Raw genomic sequence first — 17,235 nt, forward strand, 5'->3', positions numbered from 1 at the left:
GGAACAGCTTGGGTTTGCCAAATGCCTGGAGAATATTAAAAGCAATCATGTGCAGTGTCAGCATCGCAGATGAGGTGGTGTTAAGATATGACGGTACTGCGCTTATGGAAACGTTAAATGCAGAAGGATGTGAACACATTTACAACATCATGTTCTGAGCACCGTAGAAGAACAGTTCGAAGAAGATGACTGTCTCTGTCAGCATGACAATGCACTGTGTGATTTGTATGCGAGACATGGGTTTCTGACAGTAACATTCATGAAATGGACTGGTCTACTCAGATTCCTAACCAGATCGCGAGACAATACCTTTTGGATGACTTCGCTCCAGACCCAAAGGTCCAACACCACTACCTTCGGTGATTTCGGCTCATGAGAGAAGGGTGGTCGGCATTTCTCTACATATATTCAGATCCCTCGTTCAAACTGTCTCCAGCAGAGTTCAAGCCATCAGAAAAGCAACGGGTGAACACACTCCATGGCTAGATACTTTTGATCAGCTAGTTTATGAAGAATGACTAACTCTCTGCTGGCACAATAGGCAAATGTCTATTGACCAAGTGTTAAACGCTGTTGAATGTGCTCTACGCCTTGAATGAGCGCACTGGGTGATCTCTGGATGTAATAGTTGCTACATCACATTGCAGCTACAGCCACCTGGCGACAACTGAGATCGGCAGGTGCCGAAATCCAGAACCGCTAGTGTTTACCGGCGTAGTTACCACACAAGTCAGCAGGCAAGTTTATCAGTCAAAATCCTGTTCAGTGGCCGCAATATATATGTCAACATTTACAGCCGACCATGACACTGGTCTGTAGTCACGTCGAACCCCAGGTGCCGCCAAGGAAATATGTGGAGCCAGCTTAGCCACAAGTGTCGCTTGCGTCACCCCGTTACCCCTATAGGCGCTACATGCAGGCCCTGCTTAACAGCCGCCGATCATGTGCCCGCTGAGCGTAGAACAAATGTCCGACGACCAGACGTGTATTTAAGATTGGGTCCAGCCCCTAGCTGGCAATTCAATTCGCTGAACCAGTACTTACGTCACTCAGCCAAATCTGGATGTAGACCCAGCTTCAAAAATGCATCACAACAGCTAACAAAGAGCCACCATACGTCACTTCCGGAGCTTTCGCCTAATTCGACATTGGCTATTGACTATGTTTTTCCCAGGAACTACTATCAGATATAGGTGTCTGACTGGACCTACAATTGCACTGCTAAACCCTTGGTAATGATTGACATCCGACTTGGACATAGTTACTTCAAGTGTTATTGTTTCTGTCAATGAATCAAAGTGATACTATTATTCATTATCTATATCAGACGAAGAAGATCGTTAGTGTGTGTGTTTTTAATTTACTTATTACTGGGCCCAGTGGACATTGGCTGTGAATAATTTCAGTTTATGTGCGTGAAAAATAAATTTCTTTTGTTTTGTCACTATCTCGTAATCTTATCTATAGTTGTGAACTCGCATAAGGGTACTGTAATAAACAACCTTTGTCTTGAAACTGCTGGCGGTATCGTCTACTACACTGAGCTATAGAATTTGCAGAGATGTTATCTAAATGAAAATGATGCAGCTCGAGTATAAACTGCCCTGCACAACTTAAGGGCGACATAGATAAACTACCGTTGCCCAGTAATTACTCCGTGGAACCGAATGAAATTGATGGAACACATAGCCAGGGGTCTCTCATTCGTACAGAGAAAGCTGGACACAACGGAACACAATGTACCGGTCACGGGCAAGGAGACCATCTGAGTTCAGTTACCGTGCAATTATCAACTACAGCATCAGATTATAGCTACATCTTGCTACAGACAATAAGGTACCCACGTCAGACAGCGGGTGCAATTGCAATCACAATTAACAGAACTGTACCGTTTGCGATGGTGCCAAGGGGTCCTCCTAACGAGGAGCAGCGTCCTGAGCCCTCCCTGGACGACAGCAGATTCATTCTGAGCACTGATTCTGGTCGTATCCTGATATAGCGAGTGGTGGGAACACGAAATGCACCCAGAACCATGCTGCGACATGATTGCTTTGGTGGTCCAAGTGCTTTATTGCTCAGATGCATAATGTTGCATGGGCACACTGACCGCCAAATCTTTGACCATGGTACAGTCACCGATCAGTCGTACTGTAACACTGTTTTCTTCCTCAGGGATGCATTCGGCTCTGACTTCATTTTGATGAATGACGATGCGCGGCGACATCGGACAGCGCAGGAGGTGGAGGGAGTGGAGGAGCTCTTGGAACGAGAGTATGTCCGGCGAATCGACTGGCCTGCTCTCCACGACTTAAATTCTATCGATCACGAATGGGATGTGTTGGGGAGACGTCTTTCAACGCGTAGACATGCTCCGATGACCATCCAATAGTTGTCAGACCCACTTGTGGAGGAACGGAACGCTCTACCGCAACAACTCCTTACTAACCTCGTCACGGACATAGGAGTCCATTGTAAACCTTCCATTGCCATCCGTGGTGATCACGCTCTCCATTAAAACCACGTCACGGCTTTTGTAATGTATGTGAGCCATCATGAATCGTGGTGACATCAGTGTTATTATTGACTTTGAATAAAAGTATCGCTTCTGCCTGTCTCGTTGCGTATTTCTTTCGGTTACATTCTGTACTCCACTGTAGCAGTTTGTCCATATTCCAACGAACTATGGTACTCGGCAGAGACAGAACAGGCGAAAGCTATTTTCGTCGTTAAGTTTTTCAAAGCAGAATATTTGATTTCCGTCTCCTGAACTGGATAAAAGAAAAGGCGCTTTTTTGCTGTGCTTCAGCTACCTCCACTTGAAGGAACTACACGCAGCACTCTGGAGACACATACAGACACCCACATCAGCAGGCAACTTACAATCGGCTCCAAGACAAACTTTTAAATTTGAAACATAAGACACAATTCACCACAAATTTCAGTCTTCATCCATATGCGAGAAGATACATGTTTTTGGTTCAAAAATGGTTCAAATGGCTCTGAGCACTATGGGACTCAACATCTGAGGTCATCAGTCCCCTAGAACGTAGAAATATTTCAACCTAACTATCCTAAGGACATCACACACATCCATGCCCGAGGCAGGATTCGAATCTGCGACCGTAGGGGTTGCGCGGTTCCAGACTGAAGCGCCTAGAACCCCTCTGCCACAGCGGCCGGCTACATGGTTTTCATGTTGGGTGAAATCTTTTTGAAATACCCTACAGAATTCACAACGACATACCTACACTCCTGGAAATGGAAAAAAGAACACATTGACACCGGTGTGTCAGACCCACCATACTTGCTCTGGACACTGCGAGAGGGCTGTACAAGCAATGATCACACGCACGGCACAGCGGACACACCAGGAACCGCGGTGTTGGCCGTCGAATGGCGCTAGCTGCGCAGCATTTGTGCACCACCGCCTTCAGTGTCAGCCAGTTTGCCGTGGCATACGGAGCTCCATCGCAGTCTTTAACACTGGTAGCATGCCGCGACAGCGTGGACGTGAACCGTATGTGCAGTTGACGGACTTTGAGCGAGGGCGTATAGTGGGCATGCAGGAGGCCGGGTGGACGTACCGCCGAATTGCTCAACACGTGGGGCGTGAGGTCTCCACAGTACATCGATGTTGTCGCCAGTGGTCGGCGGAAGGTGCACGTGCCCGTCGACCTGGGACCGGACCGCAGCGACGCACGGATGCACGCCAAGACCGTAGGATCCTACGCAGTGCCGTAGGGGACCGCACCGCCACTTCCCAGCAAATTAGGGACACTGTTGCTCCTGGGGTATCGGCGAGGACCATTCGCAACCGTCTCCATGAAGCTGGGCTACGGTCCCGCACACCGTTAGGCCGTCTTCCGCTCACGCCCCCATATCGTGCAGCCCGCCTCCAGTGGTGTCGCGACAGGCGTGAATGGAGGGACGAATGGAGACGTGTCGTCTTCAGCGATGAGAGTCGCTTCTGCCTTGGTGCCAATGATGGTCGTATGCGTGTTTGGCGCCGTGCAGGTGAGCGCCACAATCAGGACTGCATACGACCGAGGCACACAGGGCCAACACCCGGCATCATGGTGTGGGGAGCGATCTCCTACACTGGCCGTACACCACTGGTGATCGTCGAGGGGACACTGAATAGTGCACGGTACATCCAAACCGTCATCGAACCCATCGTTTTACCATTCCTAGACCGGCAAGGGAACTTGCTGTTCCAACGGGACAATGCACGTCCGCATGTATCCCGTGCCACCCAACGTGCTCTAGAAGGTGTAAGTCAACTACCCTGGCCAGCAAGATCTCCGGATCTGTCCCCCATTGAGCATGTTTGGGACTGGATGAAGCGTCGTCTCACGCGGTCTGCACGTCCAGGACGAACGCTGGTCCAACTGAGGCGCCAGGTGGAAATGGCATGGCAAGCCGTTCCACAGGACTACATCCAGCATCTCTACGATCGTCTCCATGGGAGAATAGCAGCCTGCATTGCTGCGAAAGGTGGATATACACTGTGATAGTGCCGACATTGTGCATGCTCAGTTGCCTGTGTCTATGTGCCTGTGGTTCTGTCAGTGTGATCATGTGATGTATCTGACCCCAGGAATGTGTCAATAAAGTTTCCCCTTCCTGGGACAATGAATTCACGGTGTTCTTATTTCAATTTCCAGGAGTGTATATAAGTTTGTTAGAAATAAACTGTAAGTTTAGCAGGCAAATACCGTCCGTATCATACAAGAGTTGTCATACAAAAATAGGAAGGGAGATGGTGTGAAAGGGAGAAAGCGAGGGAAAGGTTTGCTCTCTATAAAGACCTACGTATCCCATATTCATCTAAAGTTAAATGTGACAAAGTTTTGTCTGTTGAGACACGAAATTAAATGAAATTAGTCGCTAGGTGTCAGCCACTAAATTAAGTCATCCCTAATTCGGCACAGGTCGTTGTGGCGGCTTCACTGGAGAAGTTGGAGGAAGAGAAGCGTCGCGTTCAGCTCGCCTCCTCTCTGTGTTTGCCCCGCTGAGGTCTGTCGACATCGGCTATGTTTCTTTTGCATCCACTCGCAAATATGTCTACTGCTGACCCTCTATCTAAGCGTGGAAATCCCTGGCTAATATTTCATTGGAAAAAGGAACAGATACTTTGAAGTTCGTTATAGCAGCACACAAATCGTTTTGGAGGCATCTGCCTCGCTAAGGGTATAAATTGCCTATAACATTGAGGTACAGAATGTTTTGAAGTAAGCTGAAAAACCCACTTGCCGCCTCAATGGTCGGATTGATTATTAACTGAGCAGCCTTAGCACAATACTTCTTTCTATAGACGAGATGTCTGACTATTGCAGGTAAAAACTAAAGAGGCGAGTAGAGGAAAGTGGAAACAACAAATAGTTCCAACAAACAAATGTCCGGAAACCAAGGGTTTTACCGATACTATTTATGTATAAGTGCAGTCATACCAGTGTTATAATATCGTTGATGTCCGAGGCTACGATTTATTCCAAACTCCGTATGATTTCATCATCATTACTGATACCTGAGCAATGGTTAAGAGCGTTTCTATAACAATACCGAGACCTCGCAGACCTCAGGACTTGAAAACACTCGATTCTTTTTGTGGGGAATTGGTGGGGGGGGGGGGCGGATGTGTAAAAGCTTTGACTTATTCCGTATTCCTGCACAATCTATAGTGTCGATGAGCTCCAGGTATTCACTACGGATGATTGTCAGTGCGTTCAGAGCACGCGTGGGAGAATTGTATGTATATGGCCGTTGATGAGGAGGGATGCTGAAACCTCCATTCACATGAGCCGTTTGTCCTGAAGTGCATATCTGCATTTTGGTTCTGAGGGGACTGTCGTAAGGAGTTCATTTACTCAGTCATAATAAGTCGATTGGGCCAACACTATTTTTATGTCGTATGTTTACTACGATTATTTGCTTGTTTCCTGTCCTCCTCCTTCCCATTTTGACCGTATCTGTAACAATCAAACAGCCTGTATGTAGATATTTCCTAACATAACAGTTGCATTCACTACTTGTGGACATAATTGAACAATTAAGAATAATCCAATAACAGTCAGCATGCATACAACTTGTAGTGAGGGTTGGTTTGGTCTAATATTGCTAATAACATACTTATCACATCTTCCTGACACACACCAGAGGTTAATTAATGTAAATATAAATAGATTACATTTTAATCATTTTATTTCCATAATATGTTGGACCACTGCTAGTTAGTTTCACCCAATTACACAGGATGTTTTCGAAGTTTTTGCATGAAACGTTCATGGAGAATGGAACACGCATGGTGAACACCTGTCGTTAGAGACCAAATGTTCGCCGGAGCTTCCCGCAGTCGCAAGGCGTCCTTTCGTGGTGATTATGCGCCTGAGAGGTGACTAGGCCTAAGCACTCTGCTACGTGTATGTCTTCTGTGTTGCCTATAATCCAGTCACTTGTAGGGGGGTGGGCCTATCGAAATTAAACCTAATTCGCTTCTAAAATATCTTTTTCCACTTACACTTATTCTCAAGATTTTCTTGCTGGAACTCACTCATATCAGTTTGCTTGGATAGTCAGTATGCAGCACGTCAGATTAGTGGACTATGTCTGTTCGGCGACATTTCGTCATTGCGGTAAGAGTAACGAAACATAAACTGGTAGTTTTTGTTAGGAATGTTTAAGCGCATGCCGTTGCCATATGATGATTGATCTGTCGGAACAGTTGACTGACAGCGTCCGGTGACCAGCTAGCCTATCCCCCGCGCACCTGCATGGGGGCATTGGCTGGTGCATCGCTTGCGTCTGTCACCATGGCTGCAGTTTGTTGTGGGTAGGTGACTACTACCTAAGGCAGGCCAACGGCCACTGCACATGGAATCAAAGTGCTGAGTGATTTATCTTTAGCTGATAAAGGTTTTTCTGAAAAGTTGTTAGTCTGCTACATACATTACTAGCGTTTCTCCATAAGTTTAAAAAACTCAACAGTTACACATAACAGAGACTTAAGTCTCCTTCACTATTTACAGAAGTCTGCCACCGTTTGGGTAACTTTTCGATTCCGCAACCTTAGCGACCACGTTGTTTTGAGGCGAAGAACTCGTCGAGTCATATTCGGAGCGCATTTTCCATTCGGAAAGGAAGGTCCTTGGACGTCGTTGGGTTGAGAGCGGCAAAGGTGGAAATCCGAGTCCGCAGCATCAGGGAAATAAGGTGAGTGCCGACTGACTTACCGACCCAATACGATGTATGTTTTCTGTCAGTCTAGCAGAATGCAGGCGGGCGTTATCGTGTAGCGGCATCACTCTGTACAGCTTTGCCGGTCGTTGTGCTTCGATTGCGTCTCAGTCTTTGACAATAAATGTCAGCATTGCTTATTACCCGTTGGGAAGCAATTCGTAGTATACTACACCGTCACTGTTCCACCAGATGATTGACATTATCTTTCGTGGATGCACTCGAGTCTTTGTACAGGTAGTTGCTGCTTTGTTTGGGCTCAACCATTCCCTTCTTTTCCTTATGTTGGCATAAAGTCAAATTTCTCGTCACCAGTAACGATACAGGACAGAAATAGTCGGTGTTGTTCACGAACCAATTGATAATGAGCAGTAGATATGCACAAATGGCTACTCGCTGATTTTTGTCGTTTCAGATTACAGTGTGCGATACCTCCGGTTTTTGAACCTTCCCCGTTGGATGCAGCTGCTGCACGATGCGATGATCACTGTTCACCACATATGCTAGTTATCGACTGTACTGGAGGCGATCACTGTGGATTAATTCATTTAAGCGACCTTCATCAAACCCCGAACGTTTTCCTGAATGTGGAGAGTCACTAATGTCATAATGTTTCTTGCTAAAACGAGAAAACCATTTTCTTCCAGTGCTCTGTCCAATGGTCTCATCCCCACACAAGGCGCAAATGGTTCTGGCTGCCTCTGCTGCTGTCACCTCTCTGCTGAACTCAAACAGAAAAATATTTGGAAATGTTTCGATCTCTTCATTGTTACTCCATTGTCTAGTGTCCATAGCTACCTGACTCTCTCCAGATGACAAAATGACAATATGTAAACTCAAACAGCAATAGAGAACTACAAATAAAAAATGAGAATGATAAATAAATCTGTAGCAACTGGAATATGAACATTCAAAAACAAGAACACGACGTATTACCAACGTAATACCTATGGTCATGTCCATGTATCTGATTTTCCAGATTGTGTATTCGTATTGCCTATCAAATTACGTGACATAAACTTTCGCAGGTGTTGCGTAACGCTTGTTTCTCACGTCAAAACGCAGATACACCCATTAAAATATTGATGTACACTCTGGATGCTCTCCAAGAGTGGCTGAGACAGCTGTTTATCAGTTCAGGGAAGAAATATGACACCACATCCATTAGTAATTATCGCACCTAATAATCATCAATAATGACAAATAAAGACCGAAATAGCTTTACTTTTTTCTTTTTTCAGCTTGATTGACAATGAGAGGCCGGATAATGTAGCGAGAGCAGACTTTGCTTTAGATGATTATCACACCCTAGAAGAGGTAAGTTATCGGTCTACATACACTTTTTCCACGTGTGAACAGATTTTAGACATATACACTATTACTTTGTCTTATCATCTGACACTCTGTGAATCTGATTAAAGGAATAGTTGTTGCAAATTTGAGGTAATTTGAGAGTATTAGTAAAGAAGTAATTTACACCTACAGAGCGTAATTATACTCACCTGGCTTAGATTGAAATCCCTTGGTGGCACACACATAATTGAAGTCATCTAAAATTCAGTGTTGGACTCAAAATGACCAAGTTCAATTTTCAACGTTTATGCTAATTAGATTCTTTCATTGGAGTGATGGCCAGTTTCTATCAACTGATAGTTCTTTATGCATTAATCCAGTGGTAAATCTAACAAAAATTGTCATGCTAATTTGCATCCAAAACGATATCATTAAGATACCAAGTAAAACATCTTTACTTCCCGACATCACAAACAACATTAACACTCAGTCGTAGCTTGTTTACTCAATCCATTCTTCTTACCTATACTCATTTCAGTTCTGCATAACTTTACGTTACAGTCCATTCTCAACACAACTGAAGTAGTTGCCACCAATAGAAGTTCAGTAATCATTGTCTCTTATTACGTAACTGTCACCAGTGGTGTTACACGAGTTGCATTTCCAATCTTGACATGGTAATGATCTGAAAATGGTGGTGGACCAAATGCTTTTCCTTTATTTGTTAGTGATTCATTTTCAAAAACAGTTTATCAAAATTAAGACTGCACATTATCCATTGCATAAACATGTCCTGTCCAATGTCAAAGTTAATAAGACGCTAGACATATGCAGTCTGTAATAAATATTATTGTATGCATTAACCCACTGATTTACATAAATGAAAATACCACGAAACTGTTAGTATGATCATAACTGTAAGCACACTTTCATCAGAATGTTCATGTAATGATAGAAATATGTAAACTCGCAAAGATGTTACCTGACTGTGAGACCAGCTTAGACAAATTGTGTATACATCTTATCATGCCAAATGCTAAGCACAGCCTAGTTCTATATATGTCTTTGTTGTGTGACTACCACATGCAAAATCAAATTTTTTCTGTGGTGAGGGATACCTATTTCGAGAATTATAATGCAGTTTGTAAAACTGTGAATTACCAGTTTTGAAGTAAAGTTGCCATATTTGACATTATGTTAATTTAGTTAGTTCTTCATAACTGATTAATGAAGAAAATCTGAAATAGATTATTTGGAAGAATGAAATGGTGACTTTCTAATTAGTGGTGGCAATGTCTCAAACATACTAGTTAGCACATAGTACTTTTACCACTACATATTGCAGTGATAGTTTTGGTTATCAGTTACTCTTCATTGACATGGCTTCTAGTGAAACTAAGTTTACTGATATAATCAGTGGACTGAAAACTGTCACCTGAATAACAAATTAATTAGAAGCAGTGTGTGTACAGTGTTTTGGCTGTTTTTGGTGAATGTTGAAATATAGACCACAAAATATACATTTGTCTGATGAATTCATCCATGTTAAGGTATGTGACCATTAAGGCTTAGCATGTAATAAATTTTTTGTGTCTTCTTTATCTGAGACAAGTTTATATAGTGTGACATTTTGACACAGCATCTTCAGAAAACTGTGAAAATAAAAGAAATATTTACATAGTTCTCCAAAGATGGTATGTCAAAACATGTTACAATAAACATATTTGTCTCTGACGAAGATATCTGCAAGACTTTATTGTATGCCAAAAAATTAATCACTCTACATGTGTAGAATAATAGTAGAAGGAACAATTTCAGCTTTCTGCATTACATCATCCACTACTTAATTTTACAGACAGATGTTTAGTAGATAGCTTACTGTATACATCAATGTAAAATAACCACCAGTGTTACCTTTTGTAGACATTTTAAAATCAAGCAGAAATCAATTATAGAAAATTTCACACAATATGATTTTTAAATATAAATTATATGACTGAAACTGAAACATAAATATTGGTCATAACCTTACATTACATAATACAAATACATTAGAATTTTCTGTATATAACTCTATAAATTTTAACAATTCCTTTTTAGACTTGGGACATTAAACAGTAAGACACAAATCATTTATATAATTTTGCTCACTTGTTTCATAGCCGAGTCTTTGGGAATACTGTTCTCAAATGACATTGACCCTGAAATTTTACTGGCTGTGAATCTGTTCTTCAGTCACCTTTTCTCAATGCTATGTGATTTACAAGTCTCCATTAACATACTTACATGAGAAACAACAATATGCTAAACTGAAACAATAATACAAATTTCTCCCTGAACCTGAAAGAAAGTGGATTAATTCTTCCACTGGTCGAAACTTTAATAATTATCATACACAAATAATACATATTTCAACATTTATTACGCAAAATTAGGTGGAGGCTGCTTTGAAATTCAGCTGTACCTGAAATTAAATTCAGTTACTAAAATTCTTCATCTTTACTCTCTCACAAACTAAGTTGCCTCTGGTTTTTATTCCAGTCAGATAGCTTACATAAGTTTCTTACATATTTAAGGTGATTTATCATAAATAGATTTTCCATAGTGCATTATCACTTGAAATTATTAATACAGAAACATATACATAGCAATCCAGCATTTGCCTTATGTAAAATTGTTGGAGTGAAACTGTTTGTGTAATCTGACACAATAACACAAGTTTGTTCCTAAACCTGAAATAAAGTGGATTAATTCTTCTACTAGGCAAAATATTAAATATACAATCACACCAAATTTTACATAATTCAATATTTGTCAAATTAAAGTTGGTGTAAGAACAAAATAGCAATATCATATTTGCAATTCGTACACACACATATATATATATATATATACATATATATATATATATATGTGTGTGTGTGTGTGTGTGTGTGTGTGTGTGTGTGTGTGTGTGTGTGTATGTATGTGTGTGTGTGTGTGTGTGTGTGTGTGTGTGTGTGTGTGTGTGTAGTTCATAATACATTTCATTGTTTTTTCATTATAGGTGATGCTATTTTGTCTTATATGTGAAGAAAAATAAAGTTTTGTTGTTGTCTGTTGCTATCAGACGACAGCTAGTAGAGTTATTTTCTGTGAGAAATCTGAATCAATGAAGTGATGTTTAATAAAGTTGTAATGTAGAGATATGGCATAATGATGATCTAGTAATAAACCAATGAACTATTATTAAAATGGTGAAATGGCATGGATGCATCAGTGGTAAGTGGTCAAGTCTACACTCAGTAAAATTAAAATTCACAATTTAATTTACACCAACAATTCTACATAAGGCAAACACTGGTTTGGTGAGTATATGTTTCAATATTAACATTTTCAAGAAATAATGCACTATGGAAAATCTATTTATAAGTAACCACTTTAAACAAGTAATAAAATTATGTAAATGAACTGTCTGGAATAAACAACAGAAGAAACCTACACTACTGACCATTAAAAATGCTACATCACGAAGATGACGCGTAACAGACGCGTAATTTAACTGACAGGAAGAAGATGCTATGATATGCTAATGATTAGCTTTTCAGAGCAATCACACAAGGTTGGCGCCGGTGACGATACTTACAACGTGGTGACATGAGGAAAGTTTCCAAACGATTTCTCACACACAAATAGCAGTTGACCGGCGTTGCCTGGTGAAACGTTGTTGTGATGCCTCGTGTAAGGAGGAGAAATGCGTACCATCACGTTTCCGACTTTGATAAAGGACGGATTGTAGCCTACTGCGATTGCGGTTTATCGTATCGCGACATTGCTGCTAGTGTTTTTCGAGATCCAATGACTGTTAGCAGAATATGGAATCCGTGGGTTCAGGATGGTAATACGGAACGCCGTGCTGGATCCCAACGGCCACGTACCACTAGCAGTCGAGATGACAGACATCTTATCTGCATGGCTGTAACGGATCGTGCAGCCACATCTCTATCCGTGAGTCACCAGACGGGGACGTTTGCAAGACAACAACCATCTTCACGAACAGTTCGACGACGTTTGCAGCAGCATGGACTATCAGCTCGGACACCGTGGCTGCAGTTACTCTTGACGCTGCATCACAGACAGGAGCGCCTGCGATGGTGTACTCAATGACGAACCTGGGTGCACGAATGGCAAAACGTCATTTTTTCGGATGAATCCAGGTTCTGTTTACAGCATCATGATGGTCGCATCCGTGTTTGGCGACATCGCGGTGAACGCACATTGGAAGCGTGTATTCGTCATCATCATTTTGGCGTATCACCCAGCGTGATGGTATGGGGTGCCATTGGTTAATGTCTTGGTAACCTCTTGTTCGCATTGACGGCACTTTGAATAGTGGACGTTACATTTCAGATGTGTTACGAGCCATGGCTCTACCCTTCATTCGATCCCTGCAAAACCCCACATTTCAGCAGGATAACGCACGACGGCATGTAGCAGGTCCTGTACAGGCCTCTCTGGATACAGAAAATTTTCGACTGCTGCCCTGGCCAGCACCTTCTCCAGATCTCTCACCAACTGAAAACGTCTGGTCAATGTTGGCCGAGCAACTGGCTCGTCACAATACGCCAGTCACTACTCTTGATGAACTGTGGTATCGTGTTGAAGCTGCATGGGCAGCTGTACCTATACACGCCATCCAAGCTCTGTTTGACTCAATGCCCAGGCGTATCAAGGTCGTTATTACGGCCAGAGGTGGATATTCTGGATACTGATTTCTCAGGATCTATGCACCCAAATTGCGTGAAAATGTAATCACACATAAGTTCTAGTATAATACCCGTTTATCATCTGCATTTCTTCTTGGTGTAGCAATTTTAATGGCCAGTAGTGTAGTTTTTGAAAGAGTAAAGGTGGAATACTTTAGAAACTGGATCTAACTTCAGGAACAGTTGAATTTAAAAGTAGCTTCTACCCACTTTAATTTCACAAATGTTGAATTACATAAAATTTTGTATTTATTATCGATATTTTGCCTAGTAGAAGAATTAATCCACTGTCTTTTAGGTTTAGGAAGAAATTTGTATTATTGTGTCAATTTAGAACATTGTTGTTTTTCATGTATGGCTGTTAATGGAGACTTGTAAAACATATGGACGTTTGAAAAGGTGACTGGGAAACAGATTCACAGCCAGAACTTTTCTGCACTGAGTGTCAGTTCAAAATTCTTTTCCCCAAGACTCAGCCATGAAATTAGTGAGCAAAATTATCAAAATCATTTGTGTCCTCTCGTTTAATATCCCAAGTCTAAAAAAGGAATTGTTAAAAATTTATAATTTAAAAACAGAAAATTCTAATTAATTTCTATTTTGAAATGTATAGTTATGACTGGCTTAAGTTCCAATTTCAATATGTGTGTATGTAATTCATCATAAATTTCATTACTTTCTCTACTCACGTGTAGTGTTTATGTGAATGATACAGGTAGACAACAGATCGATTTCCATTTGATAAAGGTTGATTATTTGTGTCATTGCTTGAAATAATTAGACTAGGATCTTTTAAACATTCCACCAAACAGATGCAGTTACAGGTGACAGGTGAGGTCAGTGGTTGCCTGATGTTGCAAGTCAGAAGGATAGGACCCAGTTACATGGTCAGATTTGAAGAGGCACCACAAATATCCTGGGTAGTCAGTCATACATGCATCAAGTGTCCAGTATGGGTATTAGGTGATCTGTACACTATTGTTATTGATATGGGGACATATAATAAATTCTTGGAGATATCTTGGTCAGAGACAAATTTGTTTATTGTGACATGTTTTGGTACAGCATTTTCGAAAAACTGTGTGAATATTTCCTTTATTTTCACAGTTTTCTGAAGATGATGAGTTACAATATGTCACAATAAGTAAACTTGTCTGTGATCAAGACGTCTCCAAAAATTCATTACATGCCAAGTCTTAATGGTCACATAAATTAAATATACATGAATTCATCAGGCAAATCAAAATTTTACTGTCAATATTTCACTTGTGGCTACTTAAACATTCACCTGAAACAGCCAAAATATTGTGCATACAATGGTTCTAACTGATTTATTATTCAGGTGGCAATTTTCAATCCACTGATTATATCAGTAAACGTAGTTTCACAGGAAGCCATTTCAATGAAGAGTAACTGATAACTGAAACTATCACTGCAGTTGGTAGTGGCAAAAGTACTATGTGCTAACTAGTATGTTTGAGAGTATTTCGACCACTAATTAGAAAGTCACCATTTCATTCTTCCAAATAATCTGTTTCAGCTTTCCAGGACCTAAGTATCTTGCAAGCTAACTGTAATTAAAGTTCAGACACATTCTAAACTGAATCTGTCATTTGAGCAAGGAGGCCTGTTACATTCCAGCATCTGAATTCGAAATTTTGGTGCCCTGATTTTTTTTAATCAGATAGTATCCTTCATTAATCAGTTATGAAGAACTAACTAAATTAACGTAATGTCAAATATGGTAACTTTACCTAAAAATTGGAAATTCACAATCGATGTAGTTTTACAAACTGAATTTTAATTCTCAAGATCGCAAAATATCATTACACCAGCCTATAGGTATCCCTCACCACAGAAAAATTTTCATTTTGCATGTGGTAGTCACACGACAAAGACATATATAGAATTAGTCTGTGCTTAGCATCTGGTATGAAAGAAGTATACACAATTTGTCTAAGCTTGTCTCACACTCAGGTAGCATCTTCGAGAGTTTACATACTGCTATCATTACATGAACAGTCTGATGAAAGTGTGCTTGCAGTTATGATCATATTAACAGTTTCGTGGCATTTTCATTGATGTAAATCAGTGGCTCAATGCATTCAATAATATTTGTTACAGACTGCATGTGTCTAGCGTTTTATTACTTTTACATTGCAACAGGACATGTTTGTACAATGGATAATGTGCTGTCTTAATTTTGATAAACTGTGATTTGAAAATGAATGACAAACAAAAAAAAAAAAGGAAAAACCTTTGGTTCAGATCATTATCGTGTCAAGATTGGAAATGCAACTCGTTTGACACTATTGGTGACAGTTACATAATAAGAGACAATGAATACTGAACTACTGTTGGTGGGCTATTACTTCAGTTGTGTTGAGAATGTGTTCAATGGACTGTAACGTAATGTTATGCAAAAGTGAAATGAGTATACATTACAAGCTATGACTGAGTGTTAATATTGTTTGTAATGTCGAGAAGTAAAGATGTTTGACTTGGTTGCTTAATGCTATCGTTTTGGATGCAAATTAACACGACAGTTTTTGCTATATTAACCAGAGAAATAATGCATTAACTTTTTTGCATGAGCTTCGTTTTCATTTGACTGCCCCTTACATACGTTGTTTACAAATGCCTTCATCCCTTAGTTGCTTCTGTAACAACACAACTGGTCTACTGTTTTTAGTTTCTCATTTCCTAACCTAGTTTCTTCAGCATCATTATTTAAATCTACTACACTGCAGTACCCTTATTTTGCGTTTATTAATGTTGGTTCCAGTCGTCATCTCATCACAGAGGGATCTAAAATTTCACAGCTAATACTGATATGCCGATGAATCGAATATACCGAGTTTTATTGAAATTTGGACAATCCATATGTAATGATATAGTTGAGTCTATAATTCGGTTTACAATTGAGTCGCTGGCATAAACCCGTATTATACATGGCTGCATCAAAAATAATAATCGTTACATTTTACCTTAAATTTTCAGTGATAAGTCATTAACAGCTTTATAAATGGAAATATGCTTACAAAACTATGTGGGGCATCTATGTGCCACAGCCACTCACAGAAGCATCTAATTTTCTGTTTTTTGATAGTGTGAAGTAACTATCTACACTATTAACAAAGCCTTAAATAACAATAAAATGGTTTAATCAAAAAACGCCCTCGTTTGTAGATCTTCGCCTGGATCGATTCGCTGGTGCAGGCATATCCTGACTATACGAGGAGGGTCTTCGGTGGAACTACATATGAAGGTTTCGAATTCGACGGGATAGAGATCTCCTACGGAGACGGGAGCCGTGTGGTCATACTCGAGGGAGGTAAGTACAGTACCTTTTCTTCCACAGACGCGTGTGTAGTTCCTGAGTTCAGTTCTGGTCGTGGGTTACACTTAATTACTATCTCTGCCTGTCTCCACCGTCTGTCACTCTACCCCACCCCCTTTCTCAATCATTTCCCATCACTACTACTTTTAAGTTCTCACAGATGAGGATAATAATGAATTGCTTAATTAACATTAGATGTATAAAATATTCTAATGCCATAATAATACTTTGTGAACAGTACATTGTTGTAGCATAATGGCCAAGAAACTGGCAATTAGAAAAATACAGCCTTTGAAAAGCATGCGGTTGAATACTTGAGATGTACTCCAGTCACAATATTACTTTAAGAACTGCAAGGAGCGTGCAACAAGTAATGCAACACATTTCTTTTTTTTCTGTGAACAGGTTTGTTTTGGATTCCAATACATCTTGTTATTGCCCACTCTTTCGACTACAAAATGCTATTATTCAAATACTCTCCACTCCCTTGTGTCACTTTACTGGGAGGGTCCCGTACGCCCGCATGGTACCACTGTAATGGTCGACGTCGTGACCACCGTCTTGCTGCGTCGTCCACGTACTGCTTCCCGTGGAGTGCATTCTTCATTGGGCTAAAGCGATGGA

The 17,235-nt window shown here is 40.8% G+C and overlaps 1 protein-coding gene across 1 annotated transcript in view; it reads left to right on the top strand.

Annotated features, from left to right (window-relative positions):
- Nucleotides 1-17,235, top strand: part of LOC126176732 (zinc carboxypeptidase-like) — a 111,048-nt gene that overhangs the window by 44,172 nt on the left and 49,641 nt on the right. Inside the window, exons 4-5 of the mRNA XM_049923901.1 lie at nt 8,475-8,550; nt 16,461-16,605. Coding sequence (XP_049779858.1) covers nt 8,475-8,550; nt 16,461-16,605 — 221 coding nt within the window. The remainder of the gene's footprint in view (nt 1-8,474; nt 8,551-16,460; nt 16,606-17,235) is intronic.

Source organism: Schistocerca cancellata, chromosome 3, assembly GCF_023864275.1.
Source record: "Schistocerca cancellata isolate TAMUIC-IGC-003103 chromosome 3, iqSchCanc2.1, whole genome shotgun sequence".
In the NCBI taxonomy this organism is placed as follows: domain Eukaryota; kingdom Metazoa; phylum Arthropoda; class Insecta; order Orthoptera; family Acrididae; genus Schistocerca; species Schistocerca cancellata.